At 36.9% G+C, this 21,816-nt stretch overlaps 1 protein-coding gene across 1 annotated transcript in view; it reads left to right on the top strand.

Moving 5' to 3' along the window:
- Positions 1 to 21,816, top strand: part of ADGRV1 (adhesion G protein-coupled receptor V1) — a 269,894-nt gene that overhangs the window by 17,658 nt on the left and 230,420 nt on the right. The window contains exons 12-22 of the mRNA XM_086480034.1: positions 6,797 to 6,829; positions 8,515 to 8,641; positions 8,730 to 8,915; positions 9,842 to 10,022; positions 10,622 to 10,785; positions 11,438 to 11,561; positions 11,933 to 12,199; positions 14,231 to 14,357; positions 16,466 to 16,683; positions 17,791 to 18,534; positions 20,628 to 21,001. Coding sequence (XP_086336160.1) covers positions 6,797 to 6,829; positions 8,515 to 8,641; positions 8,730 to 8,915; positions 9,842 to 10,022; positions 10,622 to 10,785; positions 11,438 to 11,561; positions 11,933 to 12,199; positions 14,231 to 14,357; positions 16,466 to 16,683; positions 17,791 to 18,534; positions 20,628 to 21,001 — 2,545 coding nt within the window. The remainder of the gene's footprint in view (positions 1 to 6,796; positions 6,830 to 8,514; positions 8,642 to 8,729; positions 8,916 to 9,841; positions 10,023 to 10,621; positions 10,786 to 11,437; positions 11,562 to 11,932; positions 12,200 to 14,230; positions 14,358 to 16,465; positions 16,684 to 17,790; positions 18,535 to 20,627; positions 21,002 to 21,816) is intronic.

The raw sequence follows: 21,816 nt of genomic DNA, 5'->3' as shown, positions 1-21,816 counted from the left end.
GCATCTTTTCAGAAAAGTAATTTAGTGAGATAATGGGGAAAACTATAATGAAGAGTAGAAAGCAATACATAACCGTATATCTGACAGAAAAGGGTTTATAGCTAGGGTGTCATTGCAGAATTAAATCAGCTTTTTATTTGTTTGATCTGCACATTCAGTGTTGCTTGTTCTTGATAATTACATACTTCCATCACAACTCTTGGCTTCCAAAACAGCCCAGAGTAGCTGTTACAACATGATTTGGCTACAAAGAGAGCAGTGGTGTTTCTGGAGGACAGTATTGTAGCCTCCCTTCTGCACAAGATCAGGATTATAGGATAATTAAGGCTGTAAGGGACCTCAGGAGATACTATTATCTGCATGTGAACACTACTCAGAATACTTAAATTAGTTCACATCCAGGAGTGTATTCCCTCTGATTTACTAACAGGAGAATCTTGGCTATGTCATCTGTCCTGCTTCCAACAACTCTGTGGTTTAGAAATACCGCCATTTCTTCTACTGCCTTCTATTAGTCTAAGGTACATTTTTCCTGTTTTCTGGAAACATACTAATAGGAGCCTGCCAGCTGCAACGTCCACATTGAAAGTCTGCTGCTTACACGGTCCTTAACTTATGCAAAAGAATTATTCTTGTCCTATATAGGAAGTGCAAACTAGCTCTTGGGAGCTTCAACACTGGGTGCCTACAGTGATTACATACTGGCAAACCAGCAACCAGCTCTTCAAGCCATTGCTGATCCTGTTTCAGAAAGTCTGTTTTTTGAACATGATTCTAACACACAGGAAAGGTGTTATTCCATTGCAGGACTGGCCTGCTTTTGTAAAAGCTGGCCGGTGGACGCATCTAGTGCAGAATGAGTTAAATCATTCTACCTTAGCTACTCACTGTGTTGAAAAGACTGTCCTGTTCAAGACAAAAACAAATGGAGACTGTTTCAAGGAGTTCTCTGCTTTCCTTCTGTGGATGAAAATGGTTCATCTCAGGGAATTCATTAGAGTCTTTGACACAAAGTGGAAAACTCAGGTTAGAAATGCTGATCGAAGTTGTGAAGAAGTTGTGTAAGGTGGCCAGAAAATCAAAGTGGAATGGCAGGAAACAAATAAGTAGAAAACAAATAAGTAGATAGAGGAAATGGACAGCATAAAACATGAACTTTTCAAGTTCTGACAGCTCTGCAGGTGTCTGTAGCTATGGCTTTCTGGCAGTTATTCTGAGTAGTAACCCTAGGCTATGCCTTGAAAATGATGACTGCAATGCGAATGGAACTGGCAGCTGAACAAACATAACCACTGTCCTGCTTTTACTATGCATGGTGGGAGCAGCAGGTTCTGCTGGTCGTGAAGTGGCAGGTAAAACATGTGCCAGCAGTAAGCAGCTTTCCCACATTTGGCAAGGTCAGAGGGGGAAATAAGGAACATGTGGTCTGGCCTGGAAAAAGAAATAAACAAGGAGGAGATAAAAACAACTTTTTTCTAGACCTGGATGAGTCTAGAGCTATGAGTGAAATTTGGCAACTTTAACATTAGTGGAAGCCAAGAATGAAAGGACTGCAAGGATCATTCTTTCAGTACTGGAGATGACTCTTCAAATCAGGCTTGAAGGATAGTGGCAGTGTTATATGTGTAAGTTTGTGGTATTGCTTTCTGCATAGTTTGTATTTTCTGGATGAACAGAAGATTTCAGTTTCCAAAGCTGGCAGCCAGTACCTCACAGCAGTAGTGAATTAGCATGAAAACAAATGTGCACTGTCCTGTGGATGTGCTTGTACTATTCTATAAATTGTAGCATAAGTCAGTAGGAAAATAGAGCATGTAAGAACTTTAATGAAACTATAGATGTAGGAGTATGTTCATAAGCATTCTATTTATTGCAATTAGTAATAGCATGGATAAAATAATAAAAATAATTAGTTCTAACAAGGATGGATTATTTACAACTCAGTGGTGTTGTTAAGGCAGTTTACATTTTAAACGAGCTTTGATTGCATCCATAACTACAAAAAAAACTTTCTAAGCCATCAAAAATAGTGTTTTGCTTCCTTGCTGTGTGGCCTCTCTCCATAGGCCGTAGATATTAAAAATAATTCTAAATTCTGTCTGCAAAATTGTCTAATGTATATCGTGAAGACCATGCTTCCAAAGAAGACAGATGAGTAATAAAGAAGCAAGACAATCCTGTACCTGCTGAATCTTCTTTGTATTTTCTTTTTTTTTTGGGAGCAGCTTCAGGTTGAATGCCTGCCAATATCCGAATAGGCCTGAATTGAGACCAAACATAAATAAAGCCAGATGTCTGTAGTGAAATCTGTGTAAGAAAGAAAAGGCCTCGGTCTTCTTAATGAATATAGGTGGACAGGCCATCGAAACTGTGTGTATGCTTAGTGAAAGCATGTATACATACTAGGGCTGTTCATTTTATCTGGTAAGCACAAAGAGAAATCAGCTTTTTCAGAATCTGATTGTTGATTTTTCCTCCTGCACAACACATTCTCCTGCTGGCAGTTGTCATCGCCAGCTATTGATTTGATCGTTGGTGCAGATGAAGGGCCAGGACCTCCAGGGCACGCAGGTGGTGTTTGCAGTCTTAGGTGAATGGTGCTGACTGAGAACTTGTGGACTTCAGGGTCTGGGAACAGCAGTATACTGATAAATTGATTCTAATTTGTGAAGGTGATAATCCATGATCAGATGCCTGTTCAAATAATCCTTACCCTCAAATTTTTTGTGAGTCATGGCTCATATAAATTAAGATGCCAGAACAGATTCATGTATGTATGTTATGACCTAAATCTCATTTACTATATATAATAAAGCAAAACTGAAGCAGCATAATGTGGGAATTTTTATATTACTATTGATTTCTGAGATGTGATACAAGTTTCCGCAGGCTGAAATTCTGTCTTGAGTAAGTTTAGAAAATAAGTTTCTGAAACACTGCAAATGCAAAACATAGATTTGACTATGTGATTTTGAAACGTCTGGTAGTTTTTTAACGTTTCTGTGTTTAAGTTATTACTTCATGACAAAAATTTATCAAATCATAGAAGGCCCATTCAAAGCACTGCATACTGTCTGTGGTCCTTAATTCAAGGCTCTGAACATGTTTATACATTGTGAGAGTTGCTGCCTGCACTGGCATGCACAGAAACACTAATACACTGCTTAATGGAGCTGTGATTTTCTCCTAACTTGGTGATTTCCTTTATAAAACTGTATTTATCTTTCTTATGTAAGTATTTTTTCTATTAAGTAAGATATGTGATGCAATAAGAATTAACTCAGTGTAAAACATTGCCCTTTTCTTTAAGAGTTTGATCAGACTTTGTTTTGATGAGGAAAAAGTTATTTGAAAATGGTAGTAGAATGTTTAAATGAGTGCTACTTGACACCTACTGCTAGCTTTTATTACTTTTCAAAATAATACCACCATACATCTCCTGCTATGAATAAAAAAATTAAAACAGCCTCCAAAATGAAATAATTCATGGATTAAACCTGGAGAGAAGGTGTTTCCTCTAATGAAAAGCACTGTGGAATTTATCATGTGGCAAATCCTACTTTAATACCGTTCTTTAAAGCTAGGTCCTGCCACTAATTAAGTAAGTAGATAATCCTGAAAAAAATTGAAGAAAGGGTGAACAGTGACTACAAATCTAGGAAACAAATTGAGTGACATTCCACAGGCAACCTGAATGTACTTTTTGTGTATTACCCAGATAGAAAAGAAAGTTTTTTAGAAACGTGTGTTTTTAATAGTAACAGCAATACAGATTGACAGCTGCAATTCAGTTTCTCAGGTGCCTTTCAAAACTTTCTGCAGAATTCCAGTTCTTGGTCCAAAGTTATCAAATTCGACCACATTGCATCTCTTAATAATTATTATTTTTTTTGCAATGGTATTTAGTTCATAATAACATTGAAATTGCCCTGTTACTTCAAACTCAGTCAAAAATCTTCTTTCTGCTATTTTGTAGTACTATCTGTTTAAAAATAAGTGCAAGAAAATTTTTGAAGCTTCTGTTAGTTGTCCTAATTAATCTGTATTTCTTGCTAAATAATAATTAAGTTGTTTTAAAGAAAGAATATCCTTAATGGTGAGTCATTTCACATGAGATTTGTTGTATGGGAAGTGGGTTTTTTCCAGTTGTTTCGTCACAGAAAATGCAGTATGAGATTGCGTCATAAACATTGCCAGCACTTATCCTCTGTGATAAAATGAAACCTCGTGTCCACAGATAGACATTTTACAGAAAAAGTTAAGCTTGAGGAGAAAGAAAGGCAAGTGGTTTTCCCAGTGAGAGCGATCTCCTTACTCCTGGTCAAGTGCTCTCCCTCGTACCTGGAGCTGTTTCTTATGGCTGAGTGACTGTGCACAAGAGCTGTTTTAACTTCTGTCTTTACTTCTGAATGCCCTCGCTAGGGCAAACCATGGGTTGATTTCACCATGAGATGGTTTCACATACCACAAAGGTTGAAACAGGACTAAACTGATCCTGCGCGCTCTGTGGCAGTTTGGATGTCTGTACTCTGCGGTGAAAGGAGTGTACATGAAATATGTGTTTTTCTTGGATCTTGTCAGGGCAGGTAGCAAGAGCTGATGGCTGGTGGCCTGCGAGCTGTGTGGTGGCGTAGAGCTAGGAGTCCAGCCTGATAACATGGCTGCTTGGGCAGGGCCCCATCCCACTGCCCCCAGCGAGGTGGGAGAGCAGGCTGGAGCGGGTGACTGGAGGCAGCCTGGAGCCCAGGGCATCAGGAAAGGTCGTGGTGATGGGGCAGGTCAAGCCAGGAACATATGCTGAGTTTAGGCCAGATCATGGTTGCTGGGGCCAGACACAGCCCAGCAATCACCAAACAGCTCCACAGTGAGGAGACAAATCCAAGGTCAGACAGGAAATCACCTGGGGGATCCTGGTCCAGAGAATTTGTATGTGCGTACCTCAGAGTGTAGACACGAGGGGTCCTACTGTGTACATTGTTCATTGCTAATGAACAACAGCTCAGAGTTGGAAGCCTAAGCCTAGATTCTTCTTTTCCATATTTGCATAGGCTACTTTATGCCTTCTTTAAATAGTAACAAACATTTACTATGTCAGAGCAGTGACAACGATCTGTCCAGTCATGCAGAGAAAACATGGTCAGATCAATCCATCAATCAAGTGATCCGAGTGTTGAAAATGGGACTTGGATGGAGAAACCTCCCGAACAATGGTTTCCTTTAGCAGTGGATCAGACTAGTTGCTTTCTGATCTGCAAGTTCTCTAGATTCCACTCCCACTTACACTGTGACTGTTGAAAAGTAATGAAGTATTGCCAGTCTTCTCAGTCCTTTCAAAGAACACCTGGAGAAGCTCAAGGTGTGCGCCTCGTGGTACCTTCTGACTTTTTCATTGCTGCTACCCTCTGGATTTCTGCAGTGCTGCCATTGTGCGTTACAGCAAGATTAGATTCTAGCACTACTCCTCAGTTCATCTTAACAGGCTTTTTTGTCTGAGCTGTGTTCGGACTCTTGCAGTGTAACTTCATGAAGCTGAAAGAGATTTTATTTCTGGCATCCCCTTTCACTTTCTGATGAATTACTATGTCTTAACTACTTAAACTTGTACATACGTATCAAAAACTCACTTGACATAATGGTTCATTTGTATTCTTTGTTGTAAATTGTATTACCAACAGCTTAGCGATATAATTAAATTTCAGCGTTACCAACTCTGGAATTTTCTCCTTGATCTTTTGTATTAATAGTATTAATACTTTGATGGTTTTGGAACACTTTTGCATATGTTTTCTGAAGGAAGGGAGAATGTCTCAAAATATAGTATTTAAAATCTAGCCTCACTGGAAATCAATGAGAATTTTCTGTCTCCTATTTGAAAGAATGTATCTGCAAATGTATTTGCTTTATTTTCTCAAACTTTTGAGTGAATGCTTATCTCCATTGAATTCTGAATCTGAGTTCTTTTTGAAATTAATGAAGTCAAAATTTCACTTTGTAAATGATGTGGTAATCTGTTTATGGTATTTTTATAGGAGACACACGGTTTATATTTTATATATATTTATTTTAGATTAAGAAAGTCAAAATGCATGATTACCACTGCAGAATAATCTGCCTTTTGGTCTGACTTGATGTGGTAGTTTTGTTACAAGTGCTTGGCTGAAATGGAAGCAATTAAGAGATTAGCAAATATTCTTTTCTTTTGTATTTCTTTTTGTTATACTTTTATGTTTATGTATATTTATGTTAAAAGTTAATCTGGTTAACTGACAAATTGTCAAAAATAAAGTTTGATGTGATTTTGTGCCAAAATAGTTTTTGATAGGCACCCGTTATTAGTCCCACTATGCTTATATGGTTTTATCATTAGTTTGGCAGATTGATGAAATAACGTATCATGGAGGCAAGCAGATTTTTTTGGTTTTAAATGAAGGGCTATTTATACATGTGGGCTGCTGGTGCATTTGTGAGCAGGCACAGAGGCTGGCAGTAATCGGGCTCTTAGAGGAGGGCTTGGTAGTGTATACCATGAATAGGTCTTGACATGCAGAATTGGTCATGGGGTCATTTCTCCTAAGTGGGAACTGCCCACTCACTAGCATTTGTCAACAGGAAAATGCCAAGCAAGTAGGGTTCCCACAAGATGAACATTATAAGCCTTTGGAAAGAAAAAAGAAAGCTTTGTGTTGTTTTTTTAGTTATTATTATTATTCTTTTCTAAGATTGGTACTATTGAAATTCTAGCAAGTGGCACTTTCATTCCTTCCCCCATCCCCTTTCTTTCTTTCTGTGTTGTCAGGGTAGAGACAGAAAGGTTTGTCGTGTACTTTGGGTAAGTGCAGTGAACTGTGGTTTGTCTTCAGTGAATCAGTGCTTTGTTTTACAAGTGATTGGTTTGGACAGAATCTTTTTATCATTTCTTTTCCTCTCAGGAATCGTATCTTCTGCATCTCTTCAGACAATGCATGCTTGCCCTTTGGTGTTTAATTTGATGGCATGGGCTTCTGGCTTGAAGGCGTTTCTTTATTTAGGATCTGTGAATGATGAAAGTTATGAATGCATGGCTCAGTGTTTGATATTTGAACGTTTGATGCAATAATGGATTAGTTGTTTTAAACTGCCAGAAATACGGTTTGCCCCAACTAAATGACTGAGCTGACTAGAATTATAGAGGAGTTTTCTGTGGTCACAGATGAGCAGTTATCTTATTTTTTAATAACCTACATTTAGTTCATGTTAACACACGGTGCTGTGTCTGCTGGCGTATTTTTTTAATGTGCAATAAACATGACATGTTACACTTTCAAATAGATATTTCCTGTCATGCATCTTGTATCCTCCCTGTAGACTTTGCCATAAGGTACATTGCTATTTATTTTTGTGGGGGGGGGGGTGTTCCAGTTATTTATGGAGTGTTTGTGGAAACGGTTCTAGGACTGATTTCAAATACTGGATATAATAGATCACATTTCTTTCTTTATGAAATAGTGTTTCATGAAATCTGGGCTGTAGGACAGCGAAATCATAAAAATATCGACAATATGTTGGACCAAAAGGTCATTGAAATTTTCTTCTGGGAAACACAGATGGTGCACAGGAATCTAAATACATAAAACACCATCTAATAAGCTGTATCCAAACCATCAGTCTGAAGGTGCATTCTTGTCGCATCCTTCAGTAGCAGTTTTTCTGGCATTTTTATTGTAATGAACTTAAAACAATGTCATTGAAAATTACCATATCTGAGGAAATGAATGCAAGCAATGTGCAAGGTTTCCTCCTCTTGTCAGGTATGGCCTGTTTGTGTACATGAGTAAGACAATGATGGTGTTGCAGTAGCCCAGGGAGAGAAATCCTCCACCAAGAGGAGCTCTGTTTGATCAACCCTGCACCTTAGGCAACGGGTTTGTGAGTAAGGGAGGAGAAAGGGAATGAGTCTGAGCTACTGAGAGTAGGTCCCACACTTACTAGGCCATACTGGGATCCTAGACGTAGTGTCCCCATCTTACAGAAGGCAGGTTAACACACAGGTGAGGATGAAATCCACAGTGTTGAGGGACAAGTCTCTTCCTATGTATAGCAATAGCAGATTTTGCAGAAGAGGGTAATAATGTGTAGTTGTCAATGTAATTTCTATTTATTTAAGAGATTTTGTATTTATCCTTTACATTTTGATCCAAATACAAAGTAATATTGAATGTAACTCTTAACTTTTTACTGTGCAATTCTGTTTCTTTTCCTGTGTGTTTTGTGCATGTGTGACTAAAAAAACCCCCACAGTCATCAAGTATAAAAACTACTCAGAGAACAAAGTTGCTTCAGAAGCAAAGGGTTTTTTTCCAAGTGGATAAAAGATACTGTTGTATCTTTCTTAATTTATTTTATTCTTTGTAGGGATTTTTTTTTCATAATTTGGTCATAAAATTCACCAGTATTCTCATTTCCTTTGCACAGGTGTGGATTGACTTGCTAAACAGTATTGTTACTAAAAAAAACCCTCTTGCCTTCCTTTCTCAGGGTCAGTGTGGAAAATCAAATTCTGAAATATGGGTTTACTACTTGTGAAATTATTATCTTGGAAAATGATGATCCCGGCGGAGTGTTTGAATTTTCTCCCTCTTCCAGAGGTCCCTATGGTATCAAGGTAGCTATCTGAGAAATTTTTCTTAGTCATTGTGGACAACTTAGTTTAAGCAGAGTACTAGAGAATAGCTGGATTTTCTTTTTTGCAGGAAGGGGAGTCTGTCGAACTGCAGATTGTCCGCAGTAGAGGTAGTCTTATCAGGCAGTTTCTACGCTACACTGTAGAGCCAAGAGACAATAATGAGTTTTATGGAAGCACAGGAATTCTGGAATTTAAGCCTGGTGAAAGAGAGATCATAATTACTCTTCTGACAAGGATGGATGGAATTCCAGAGGTAAAAATTAATATTTTTCTCTCTTCAAATTGTGTTCAGAAGGGTATTAGTTGGTCACTTACTAAAATACAGGTAAATATATAGGAGCAGAACAAGTGTGTAATGGCTTTTCTCCAGAATGTCTTCCTAGACTCCAAACCAGGGACGCCTGGATAAATGGGTGGTGTCTTTGGGTTTAGTAGTCCTCAGTGGATTTTTTTCTGTGAATTGAAACAGTTATGCTTTGAATCCATGTAAGTTTTTAGCATCCGTGACATTCTGTAGTATTGAGTGCCATTGTTTAATTGAACTCTGTGTGAAGAACCATTTCCTTTTTGTTTTGTTTTGTTTTATTTTTTCCCTAGTGATCATCTGCTAGTTTCACTCAGTGCTCCTCAGTCTAGACTAATATTTACCGTGTAGATACATAGCGGCAATACTTGTTTTAATGTCCCTGGAAGCATTACCTGTGAGCTTTTTACAAGAAATATATGAAGTAGAAAGTTCTATTATATTAATAAAGCAAGCTGATACATTCTTTTTAAATTGGTTTCCAGTCAATGATTTGAAAACCTTTGCTTTCCCTGTTACAAAGCCAGAAACATAAATGAATCTTATGGAAAACTTACCTTTCAGGTAGCTTTACAAATATATTTGTACTAGTGAATTGACGAGATTCTAGGTTATGTACACAAAATAAGTCCTTGGCTATAATAATGCTAGATTTTTTGAGAAAGCGGTCCTATTAGAGATAGAAATTTCTAATTATTTTTATATTCTGATGGCAATGTACAAACACATTGTGCACATAGAAAGTGTGTGAGATTTCCTTTGGTTTAAATTTTTATCTCTTTTTGCCCAGCTAGGGACTGGGGGTGTTTACGTGTTTGTTTTGGATGTGCATACTGAATATGTATTTTTATTCTGACTGAGTTTCTCTCTTCTAGCTGGATGAGATATATTCTGTAGTACTAAGTGGCTACAGTGAAATGCCAGGCAAGCTGGGGAATGCCACAAAGGTCAATATAACCATTTTGAAGAATGATGATCCGCATGGTGTCATTCAGTTTCTACCTGATGAACTATCGGTAACAATAAAGGAAAGTAAAGGAGAAATCATCTACGCTGGTAATTCTTTTTCGTTAGAGTTACTGCTTTATCTGCTGTCTGCCCCTGCAAGGCATCTTTTCCCCGTTTCACCTTTGTAGGTCAATGTCTGACTCGAAGTGTCCACTCAAGAGTTTCTGGAGTGGTACAGTACCAGCATGAGCAGTGGAGACTGAAGTGGAGGAGGATGGGCCTGGAAAGCCAGAGGGATCAATCCACTAAAAAAGTGGTTAGAGAATATGCCAGACAGGCGGGGTGGAGTATTGATATATGTGCAAAATATGCAACCTGAAGGTAGTAGCTCTGCTTGTGGAGCCTGAAGAGTAGGGTGCTATGTGACAGAAGGACAGAGCTAAATCTTCAATTTATATATCTCTATTCAATTATCAAGAACATTTGCAGGCAAAAAATAATGAAACGGATCAAGTTTGAACAACTTTAATGGTCTATCTTAGTGTGTCCTTTTGTGTAGTGCTCTCACATATTAGTGTTGCAAGAAGCGTACGTATTTGCTTATTCTTTCCTTTCCTCTTTCTTTGTTTCAGCTTTGCTGACCTTTTCCTTTTTGATTTGTGTTATTCTGGAGATGTATACTGACTGTATATGTTTGTATTTTTTAGCTGCTTACAAAGTTGTAAGAAACAAAGGAAACTATGGCAATGTTAGTGTGTCTTGGGTTGTTGACCCAGCATGTACCAATGACATCTATCCAGAACAAGGGAATATTTTCTTTGATGATCTGGAGTTTTCAAAAAATATCACCATTTACTCACTGCCGGATGAGGTAAACATTTTTACAGTGGTTTTGTGTGAGTATATGGGACAAAGAGTAAGTGCTAAAACACTACAATTTAAGGAGAAAGACAGAATGCCTGTTTTTTAAAAGCCTAATAAGTGTTTGTAGGAAAAAGCAAAATACTTGGGTAAAACTGAGATTACTTCAGCAAATCATAAAGGATATTGAGAAGCTGTGCATACCTATAAACAAAAAAAGTTAGAAGCTGAGAGTATTTGAATGTGGTTAAATTACAGAAAAGTTCTTTTGAGTAAACCCCTTGCTAGTAGGTATCCTAATTTTTATGTTTAATGTTGCTATATCTAAAATAATATAAGAAAGAATGAGAATAATTAATAATAATTTAATTTAACTGTAAAAATAATTACATGTATCAGAAGCAGGAAACGGCAATATAAATTTTGGGTCATCCATGCAACAATAAAGATGGAGGGACTTATTTACAAGGATTTTAGACTGGTGATGATTTCTCTGTAGCTGTATGAACCATCATTTGTCATCCCTCGTGACACACTTAAGGATCAATAAATAAAAAACAAGACTCAGAAATCTCTGGGTTTTTAACCCCCTCAGTGATTCATTTTAATCTCTTTGTTGTTTTGTATGCAATAAATTAATTTTGTAATACTTTCTCATTTAGGTGCCTGAAGAGATGGAATTATTCGTCATCAGCTTATTCAATGCTACTGGTGGAGCCAGGCTGGGCAACATAACCAGTGCAATTTTACAAATTACGAGGAATGATGATCCCATTTATTTTGCAGGTTGGATATTATTGTTTGTAAATGTAGAATACATATTCTACCCCAAACAGATTTTATTGACAGACCAGATCATTGAGAAACCCTAATCCTAGTGGAGCTAGTATAAAACGTTCGTGGGTTTGTCATGTAGAATTTATATTGGTTTCCTTCAGAACTTTCCCTTATTTTATTTCTTTCTTCTCTTTGTTGATGCTGGGATTGCTTAGGTGGCTAAGTACAACAATATGCTCTTGTACACACAAGTGTTTCTGTGCCTTTACCTTCTGTTTCACTGAGGAGAATGATCCTCTTGGGGAGGATTAAGAAAACAGACCACATGCAAGGAGCTCAGGCTTGAACTCAGGTAGATTTGTTGCTTGTGTATTTTTCAGAACCTCTGACAGTGAGCGTTAAAGAAGGAAGTGTTGCAAACTTCACAGTCCTAAGGAATGGATCTGCTGATGTTGCTGTTGCTGTCCAATATGTTACTGTTAATGGAAATGCAACAGCTGAAGAGGGAGACTTTCTTCCTACTGGAAAGCACAGTGTCATTTTGTTCGATGTCGGAGAAAGAGAGAAGAACTTATCTGTGTATATTAATGATGATGATACTCCTGAAACTGAGGAGACATTTTATATCTTCCTTTTGAATTCTACAGGTAAAAGTAATGATTTGACATATGTTTAGTAACTCTCTTTTTTTTTTCTGCATTTTTTTGCCAGCTTGATCTTGTCGTAAAGCAATATATAAGTGCAAAGTGTTACATGAATAAGGTTTGCTTCAACATTTCTATAAAATTACTGTACACAGTGTGTTTGAATTTTCATCTTGAATTTTTTAATTGGAAACAAAAATCGAATGATAGGGCTGATACCTTTCCTGCACAGGAGTGAAAGTCTCTTTTCAAATGTAAATGCTCCAGGTTCGGTGGGGTTTTGACTTGACTACAGAAACACAAAGTTAAAGAATGTTTAAAGAGAGGGATTCTTTTAGATTTTTTTGTGATACTCCATTGTATACTACACAGCTGCCTGATTTTTGTGAAAGCAAACAGAACTGCCTTATTTTAGAGGAAAACCATGTAATTAAATGATTTACTGTCCTTCAGTTGTTATTATTCTGTAGCTGAGAGGTAGTAACAGGCTGTGAATGCCCTGCATATCTTTGCAATGCAAACCAAAACTGAATCGAATAAGCCATCAAAACAATGACTGAGACTTGAGCTGCTGCAATTTAACAAAGCAAAGGAAAATTAACCATCAGGCTGTACCTTCACATGAGGTTGTGTGGTAGGTTCACAAACTAAAATACCTACCAGGGATTCAGTTCAAGGTGAGGAAATATAAAATTACATTTCTTCATCTAGACATACATACTAAGTTTCTTGGCTGTCTTTACAGTTTATAACGATCTAGTCTTCACAGTCAGTGAGACCAAGAGTGCTTTAGGTTACATGGAAGGGGACGCCCTGTGGCTGGTCTATGAATTGCTCACAAGGCTCCATTGATCTCGAACTGCATCTGCCCTAGACATTGGTAGCAGGCAGCCAGAGAATTACAGGGGAATTCCTAGCAATTAGTTGAGTATAAGATAGTGTATGTGTTTCCTGAGGTCAGCTAGCACTCACTCTGGTACCCAGGTCTCTTACAGAACATCAGCCTTGCAGAAATGGTTGGACAAAGCCATTCTCCCTTCTTAAATTTTCTTTTCAGTGATCTCTTTCTACTTTACTGACTTTCTTCAGGATCTACTGGTCTTACTTCTCTTACCACTCTGTCGGGAACATATGTTGGCTTTCCTTAGGCACACTGGTTCTACAAGGATGTGTATCTACAGGCTCCCTTTGCCTCTAAAAGGAAGATCATATCATTGTGCAGCCTCACTAGAATCGCTAAGAATACAGAATATTTCTGTACACATTCCCAAAAGGAAAAAGAATTATTTTCTTGCTATGATTTATTGCATGTATTGCCCTTGTTTTTTACATCCCTTTTAAAAATTATGTTGGGCTCTTGTACCTCAGGGAAAATACGAATAGAGGTATATGAAGTTACAGCAGTAAGCACATTTCTTGCTTTGTAACAAAAGCTAGTCTAACACTCTTAAATAGAGTGAAAAATGGGATGGGGGTGGAAACATAGTGTACATCTGTGGTCATAGGGAGGATGTTAGAATGTCCCTCAAGTGCTATTATACACGGAGGAGTCCTACTAACTTCCTCTGTGCTTCACAGGTATCTTGTATTTTTTGCTTTCGGGTAGGCTATGATGCGGGTATGAATAAACTCCTGAACATCGTTCTTAGGTTGTATTTAGTTTAAGTGAAATATTTCTATTCTAGATCTAAAGGAGAGCTGGGATCTCTGAATACATACATTTTTCTTTTGACAACCAGTTGAAGCACAAGACGCTAGCTCTCATACAATCCTCTCTGCTCAGAATCACATCTTCTTTGGTCATGTCACATATATTTTTTCCTGAAAATCTTATATCTTACTCTCTGCATGAGATGTTGCTTTACACTGATTTGCCTGTTACTGAATATCTGGAATATTAGTTTTAATTGATTGTTTTATCATTGTTCATTTTTTTGGGTAAAAGCAGTTGGTGTGAGAGGGAAACACCTTCAGTTTTAGAGTTACCTCCATTTCTGATTCCAGCTTTGATAAAATTAATCACCCTCTTTTTAGGGGATACTGTTATCTTTAAGGCTGGTATGGCTACAGTTATTATTGAAGCAAATGATGATCCTAATGGAATTTTCTCCTTGGAACCTTTAGAGAAGCCGGTGGAAGAAGGCAAAAGTAACAGTTTTTTGTAAGTAACTTTTAAATAATAGTTTTGCACTTTTTTTGAACTGATGTATGTGATACTTTATGGAGTACTTTAATCTGATCCCATACAAGTTTGCATTGTTAGAAATGTATTAAAGAAAAATAACTGTACCAAATTTTGGATTAAATTATTTGTAAACCTATCAAAGACACCATCTATTATCAGTGGACTATTAAGTAGACTGTGCATATTAGATATATACAGAAATTCATGTTAAAATGTAATTAAATAAGATTACAGCATTGTTATTTTGTTATATTCTCAGTAGACTTTAGATGCAGAAGAATCTAGATGATTGAGCAGAATATAACTTGAACTAACAGAGCAGTAAAAAATCATTTCAAAACACAGCTAATATGTGGTTGTTAATTTCTTTTTGCACCATATTTTGAAGCCATCTCCTACAAACAGCATATATTACTGTATTGTTTCTGTTAGTTTGTTTTTCTTCTATCTGTTAATTACAGATGTAAATCTGTACTCCCAAGTCCAGGTGTGACTGTCTTCTAGACTGAACATACTCTTCCCTAGTCAGACCTCTGAAAGTATTTTCCTTCCAGCCTCTGGGGTGTATTCAAGAATGGGAAGGGTTAAGAGGTTAACGTGTTTGGCATCTTACCTTGTTGTGTTCCAGAAAGTCAGGATGGGATTACAATTTTGCAAAAATGCTGTTTTTTCTTTAAGAAACCTCTAAACAGGATATAAAGAGAAGTTAAGTGACAGTAAATGTTGTAGTGTGAACAGTTAGGGAACAGGCTCTTTTCACATTTGTTTAATTATCTATTATGTCTTTTTATTTGATTTTTTGTTTGTTATAAGGCCTTGAAGCAGATGCCTATGGCTGTGGATTAGGTCTTTATGCTTATGCAACACATCTGAAAAATGAAAAACATTCAAAAAAGAGGATAATAAATATATTGTGTGCTTATTTTTCTTAAGATGCTCATTGGGTTTTTTTTTTGGTCCTTTGTAATCTTATTTGCAGGATAATTTTTTTTTTTGATTTCATAGTGTGAAGAAAGATGATTTGAACTAAACATGTTTATATATGGGTGCTTTATGGAAGCACATGATACCAAGATCACTAACATTTGAGGACCTTGCTCAGTCCTCACTGATGAAATATGTTTACTAGTGAGCTCTCTCTTCCATACCCTCACTGCTTTGGCTACTGTGTAGTGTGTAATAAAAGGGTCAGAGTAGCGTACAACGTAACCACTGAGAACAGCTATGGCAGCACTGAGCTTTAAAGGCTGTAATTGGAGTCAGTGCAACAGTGCTACTCAGCTGGGATAGAGCAGCCTTGTTAATGGCGAGAAAAGGAAAACCTTTGGAAGCAGAAACAACACAATTGTGTTTCTGTGCCTGGACTAGTTTTGCTGAACTGATTTTTCAGCCTGGTATAATCACTTTGTACAGTATTTTATTTTACTGTGCAAACAAAAGCACACTTGTATGAAAGGCACACTTTGTTAATAAAGGCACTATATGCTTCAATATTTATTTATAATGCCTTTTGGAAATTACTGAAATTATGTTATCAGGTAGCTATACAAAAAATAAAATCTTGGTTTTATTTACTGTATACTTAATCTGGAATAACCACAGGTTTCTGAAGGACATAGAACATAGCCCAAATTTAATACCAATGTAAGAAAGAGCTTAAGAGGCTTGATGGTTAAAGGGAGAAATCTTTGTGGTTAAATGTCTTTCTTGTCTAAGGGCGGCCAAATATATCAATTCTTAATGTTAACTTGCTGAACTATTATACATTCATATTTATTATTTACATAATAGAAGTACAAGACAAACTGATGCTTAGCTTAGGTTACTACAACGAGTGTAGTAAAGTTGCATTGGTTGCTTTTTTCCCTAAGGTACCAGTGGTATGCCTGGGAGTAGAATTATACTGTGAAATTATGGGCCTTCAAAGAGGATTTTATTATTGTTCATGGCTGTATTTATTGTTCATGATTATTTAGAACATTATTTTTCACAGTAAGGAAGATTGGTGTAATCATGTTTTCCCTTGCTAATGAATACTGATGCATACCTGCCAGGACGTTCACTCTTTCTGTATCACTGAACAGGGTTTTGAGACATAGAGGACACTTTGGCAATGTCTCACTGACCTGGCAGCTGTTTGATAATGACTCTGTGTTGAGGCCAGGAGAAGAGTTCTATGAAACTTATGGGACTGTGCACTTCTTGGATGGTGAAGGTTCAAAGCCAATAACACTCGCTGCTATTGCGGATAGAATTCCTGAATTCAATGAATTTTACATTCTAAAGTTGGTGAATGCTTCAGGTATTGTCTTCCATATCACCATTTCCTTCATATCTGGTAGAAAAGAATTATGTTTAACCAATCAAAAAGAAACCAACCCTGGAAAGAGCTTTGCCTTGAATCATGTCTTGATATCCTATGCTTATCTGGTAAGGTTTTAGGTTTTACTTTTCATTTAATCTTAATTTAGGTATATGAATGAAGTTATTCAGATCCTGAATTACTGTTATACAAATTTTGGTTATCTGTGCTTTAAAAAGGATGCCTCTTGGTGATTTCAGAGATGTAGAGTGATTAAGTTATTAAATGCTGTGCGTGTCTACCATAATGGAGGTTGGTTGGTTTGCTTTTTTCTAGAGGAGGTAAAATACTTATAGTTACCACTTCATATAACTTAAATTATAACTGCTACAGGTCTGCTACTGAGCAGAGTTCCAAATCTCCTGGACTCATTCCGCCTCAGTAAAATTTATGGTCTTCTGTGCCCAGATACAACTGAAAATATGTGTTGACCTTTCCTGTAAGTGAAATCCATATGCGTGTACAGAAGATTTCCTACTTCTAATAGGTAGATCACTGCACACTTTGGACATGGAGACTCTGCATTCATATCATGATCTTACTGTGCAGAAATAGATACTAATGGCATGACTTGGCAGCAGTTTTAATGTACAACTGGTTACTGATTTTGCAAGATATCTCTGCTTCTGTTTCAGAGGCAATGGGCCAAATTTTGATGTTCCATACTTGTGTAAATCTTGGAGTAATATGAGAACTGAATTTGGCCCCATGTTTGTCAAATGAATCAAAGGTAGCCTATCTTATTGACTAATTCAGAAAAGTTTGAGCTAATCTTGTTTTAGCTGAAAGACAAGTGTGTATTTTGCAGTTGAAGAATAACATACTGCTTTGTTTTAGTGTCACTATAGTGTTTGAAAAATGATACAGCTAAATTATGTTATTATTAAATCAGAGCATTTTCTGAGAGTTCAGAGACTCTTCAGAGAAGATTTAAGCCTTTATAGAGAGATATTTTATTAAAAAAACTTTAAATACGTAGTAACTTTTTTCAGACTGTGTTGTTTGAAACCGACCATTAATTTTTGCTCTGACTTCCATTACATATAGGTGGGTCTCCTGGTCCTGGTGGTCAGTTATCTGAAACAAGCCTCGCTGTAACCGTGATGATCCCATTCAATGATGACCCTTTTGGAGTCTTTGTTATAGATCCAGAAAGCCAGGACAGAGAGATAGTGGAAGATGTTCTTTCTGAAGATGATCTTTCTTATATTACAGACTTCACCATCTGGAGACATCAAGGCACTTTTGGTGTTGTCCGCTTAGGTTGGGAAATACTGTCTAGTACATTCCAAGATGGACTGCCATCAATGGTAGACTTCTTGTTGTTGGGATCATTTCCAAGTTCAGTACAATCTCAGCCTCACATGAGGCGCCATCACAGTGGAACAGATGCTTTGTATTTCAGTGGAAAAGAGGATGCATTTGGGATTATTGGTCCGCAATACTCATACAATGGAAATACTCCAGTAGCTAATTTTACATTTTCAGCATGGTTAATTCCTAACATCGGTACTGATGGCTACATAGTTGAGAAGGATGATGATAATGGGACTTTGTATTATGGCGTGAAAATCCAAACAAATGATTCGCATGTTTCTGTAGTGCTTCATTATACAGCATTAGGATCCAATATGACATATATGGCTAAAGTAGCAGTCCTGAAATATCTGGATGAAACTACTTGGCTTCACCTTCTGATTACTCTGGATGAAAGTATAATTGAATTTTACATGGATGGAATTCCAGTTCTGAGAGGAATGAAGAGCCTTAAAGGAGAAGCCATTGCTGATGGTGAGCCAGTAGCCTGCATTATTTTTCTATGTATGTAAAGTTCAGCAATGTATAGAAGATTCTAACTCCTTAACGGATGTACGCAAGATACTGAAATTGTTATGTCTGATTAGTTAATTGAAAAGAATGGATAGAAAACTCTGAGGATTTTCAAAAAGCATATGGAAATTAGAGCTGGGAAGGTTCCAAAAAATTCAGAACTGTAGCAGAGCTTGGATAGCCATAATTTGACAATAAATTAATAATTTATAATTATATTTATGTATGTATGCTTACCATGTATAGATACAGTTATATATGTTTGCAATTAATAATTTACATAAGACTTACGGCATCATAGCTGAGAAAGGACTTTTTTCCTCTCAGTTTCTGAAACAAAATGCAATGATTATTTTGTTTCTAGTTGTGTATTATGTTACAACTAAGCCAATATCATGTAAGCAATAGCATTTTTCAATGATTTTTTGGTAGATTTACTTATGTATGTATTTACACAGTATATGAAAATTATGCCTATAAGTTTAAAAGTGTTCCAAGGAACATTAGCATGTGTACTCCAGTATATCTAACTGGATAGTACCAGATGGGATTTTGGTCATAGGTAACCATTGTGTACTTTCACTCTAAACTAGCATAGCGGTGACCAGAGAAGAATCAGAACAATTCCTTTATAAAGTCAGATATTGTGTGGTTGGAATACACATATTTACTCTTTCTTTTGCAGTTTTCCACTCTTCCACGTGCATTTTTTAGTTAGAGGTCATCTCCATCCTTTTTCCTTTCTTTCTTTCCCCTTCAGTTTCACATGTTTTCTTTGGTAGGGTTAGGCAGTGAATGAATATCAAATTCTCAAATACAGTCTCCTTTTCTGAATGAAAGGAGAATTAAAAACCTACAGTGATGTTAAATGTGTATGTATCTACATGCATATATGTTCACAAACATAGAGTGAGAATAGAAAGAAGACTTCATTAATTGTATGGTGTAGTATTTTATTTCTGCCTCTAACTTTCCAGTGGTTTAAGTCTGAAAAATACGTTTGCCCTCTGTAACAAAGTAGTGCCTCTGCAATTAATAATTTCCATCAGACTCTCAGTACTGTAGCTGAGAAATTATCCCCCCCGTTAGTTTCTAAAACAAAGATGTGTGAAATTCAGTAATGCTTTTGTTGCTGGAAGGGTATGTCTGAGTCATTGTAAATTTTCTATATTAGCAGAGGTGACATATGCTCTGTCTGGAGACACTACAAGCACAAAGTAAGGATTTAATTTCTCTCCATTTAATGTTGGATACTACACAGTGGTGAGCACAGTAGCCCACTCTCACCATCCTCTGCCTTGTGCCCTGGGACCATTATCAGTTGCTGTGGTTACTCGTCTCTAGAACTGAGACTCAGTGTTGTATGTATGCCAGTACACTCAAGAGCACAGCTTCTTCCAAAACAGAAGACATCTGGAAAGAAAAGATATCTGTGTGTTTTAGCACACTAGGAATGAGTATGAACTACCAGCTGAGTATGTTTGTGAAAAAGGCAGCTGTGATCCTGTGAGTTGCTGAGTAGGATAGTTTGGAGACAGAGAAATATTAAGGCCATTGTAAATCTTGTTTGGAATTTGGTGTACATTTCTGAAGTCCATATTCCCTGTGCATTAATGGGAAAAGTGTGCCCAGAAGGGCTAGTGCAATGATGGTGAGTATCATCAGAACGGATGTCATAGCAGAGAGACAAAATGGGGTCTGTTTAGCAAAACAAAAGCTGGGAGGTGTTGCAGTTGTGCTCTGCAGATCTCTAACAGAAAGAGAGATGTTTCCAGGCCTCATTGAAATAAGGGATGGTGACAATGTGCTGGTAAAGCTGTGATTGAAAAACATGAACGGTTTAGCATGGAATTGTTTGACCAGTGACGATTTCCATGTCACACTGAGATGAGGCTCGAGGAGCCTCCTGATTTTGGATTTCAAGATCAGTATGCTTCCTAATCCAGGGATAATAAAGTTTACCACTGATTTTGAGCAATTACAGCTATTCAAATGCAGATTTATTGCTTTGAAGAAATACAATAATATGAGCAAAATTGTAATTTCCTTCCTAGGTCCAGGAATAGTGAGAATTGGAGCAGGAATCAATGGCAGCAGTAGGTACACAGGGCTAATGCAGGATGTAAGGCTTTATGAGCGTAAATTGACACGAGCAGAGATCTATGAACTCCATGCAAGTCCTGCAAAGAGTGATGTCCACCCTGTCTCTGGATATTTGGAGTATCGGCAAGGAGAGACCAATAAATCATTCATTGTGTCTGCAAAGGATGACAAAGAGGAAGAAGGAGAGGAGTTATTCATCCTAAAGCTCATTTCTGTGCGTGGTGGAGCTCGAATTTCACAAGAAAATATCACAGCAAGATTAAGAATACAGAAAAGTGATAATGCAAATGGCTTATTTGGCTTCACTGGAGCATGTATTCCTGAGGTAAGGTGTTCATAAGGAAAATTATTGGTGAAGTTTTGGACACAGAAAAGTTAATGGCAAGACGAACTGACTGGCACAGGGCCTTGATTACATATTGTTAGTTTTATATAGTTAAGCAAAGTTTTTCTAGAATTTGGAAATGTGTAGGTTTTATTAATACAGTCTCAATCTCACTGGCATTTGCAATATCATTTTTAAAGCCCCCTCCTCCCCAATATCTTTAAGAAGATATAATTTATTGCATAAATTGAAGACTAAAGCTTACATTTTTCTAGAAGAACATTTTCTTCTTTTACTTCAGTCATACCTAAGACTGGGTTATCAATTAAAATGTAACATTTAATTTTCTTTTTTGGAGAATGGATTATTACAAAGATTTTTGTTTTGTTTTTCTATCCTACATGTTGTGTTTGAAGGAATTTTGTTACAGGTCATGCAATGACAAGGTGTGATGTATTTTTCCACAATCATTTGCTGTCACAAGGTATAAATTGCATATGTTTGGTGTGAATTTGCTAGATACTGATTGAAAGTTGCTTTTTTTTTTTTTAAACGTTAAGTTCTATGGTGGTAACCACCATATATACAATATATAAACTTTCTGCTTTTTTTGGAAGGATTGAAATAATTGTAATTCATTTTTACTTCTTTAATCAAGTATGAGGGAGAGAGGCATGATACCTGTTCCTGTTGGTATTGGATCGTTTTGGAAAACAAATTTCAGGATACTTTCCAATTTGGGAACTCACATGACCTTTTAGATATGTTCTTTCTAACCGAAGTGCTAGTGTTGTGTTTGAAAGTAACCATCTTGC

This window comes from Leptosomus discolor, chromosome Z (assembly GCF_034619465.1).
Source record: "Leptosomus discolor isolate bLepDis1 chromosome Z, bLepDis1.hap2, whole genome shotgun sequence".
NCBI lineage: Eukaryota > Metazoa > Chordata > Aves > Leptosomiformes > Leptosomidae > Leptosomus > Leptosomus discolor.
This window is presented reverse-complemented; position numbering and strand designations above follow the sequence as displayed.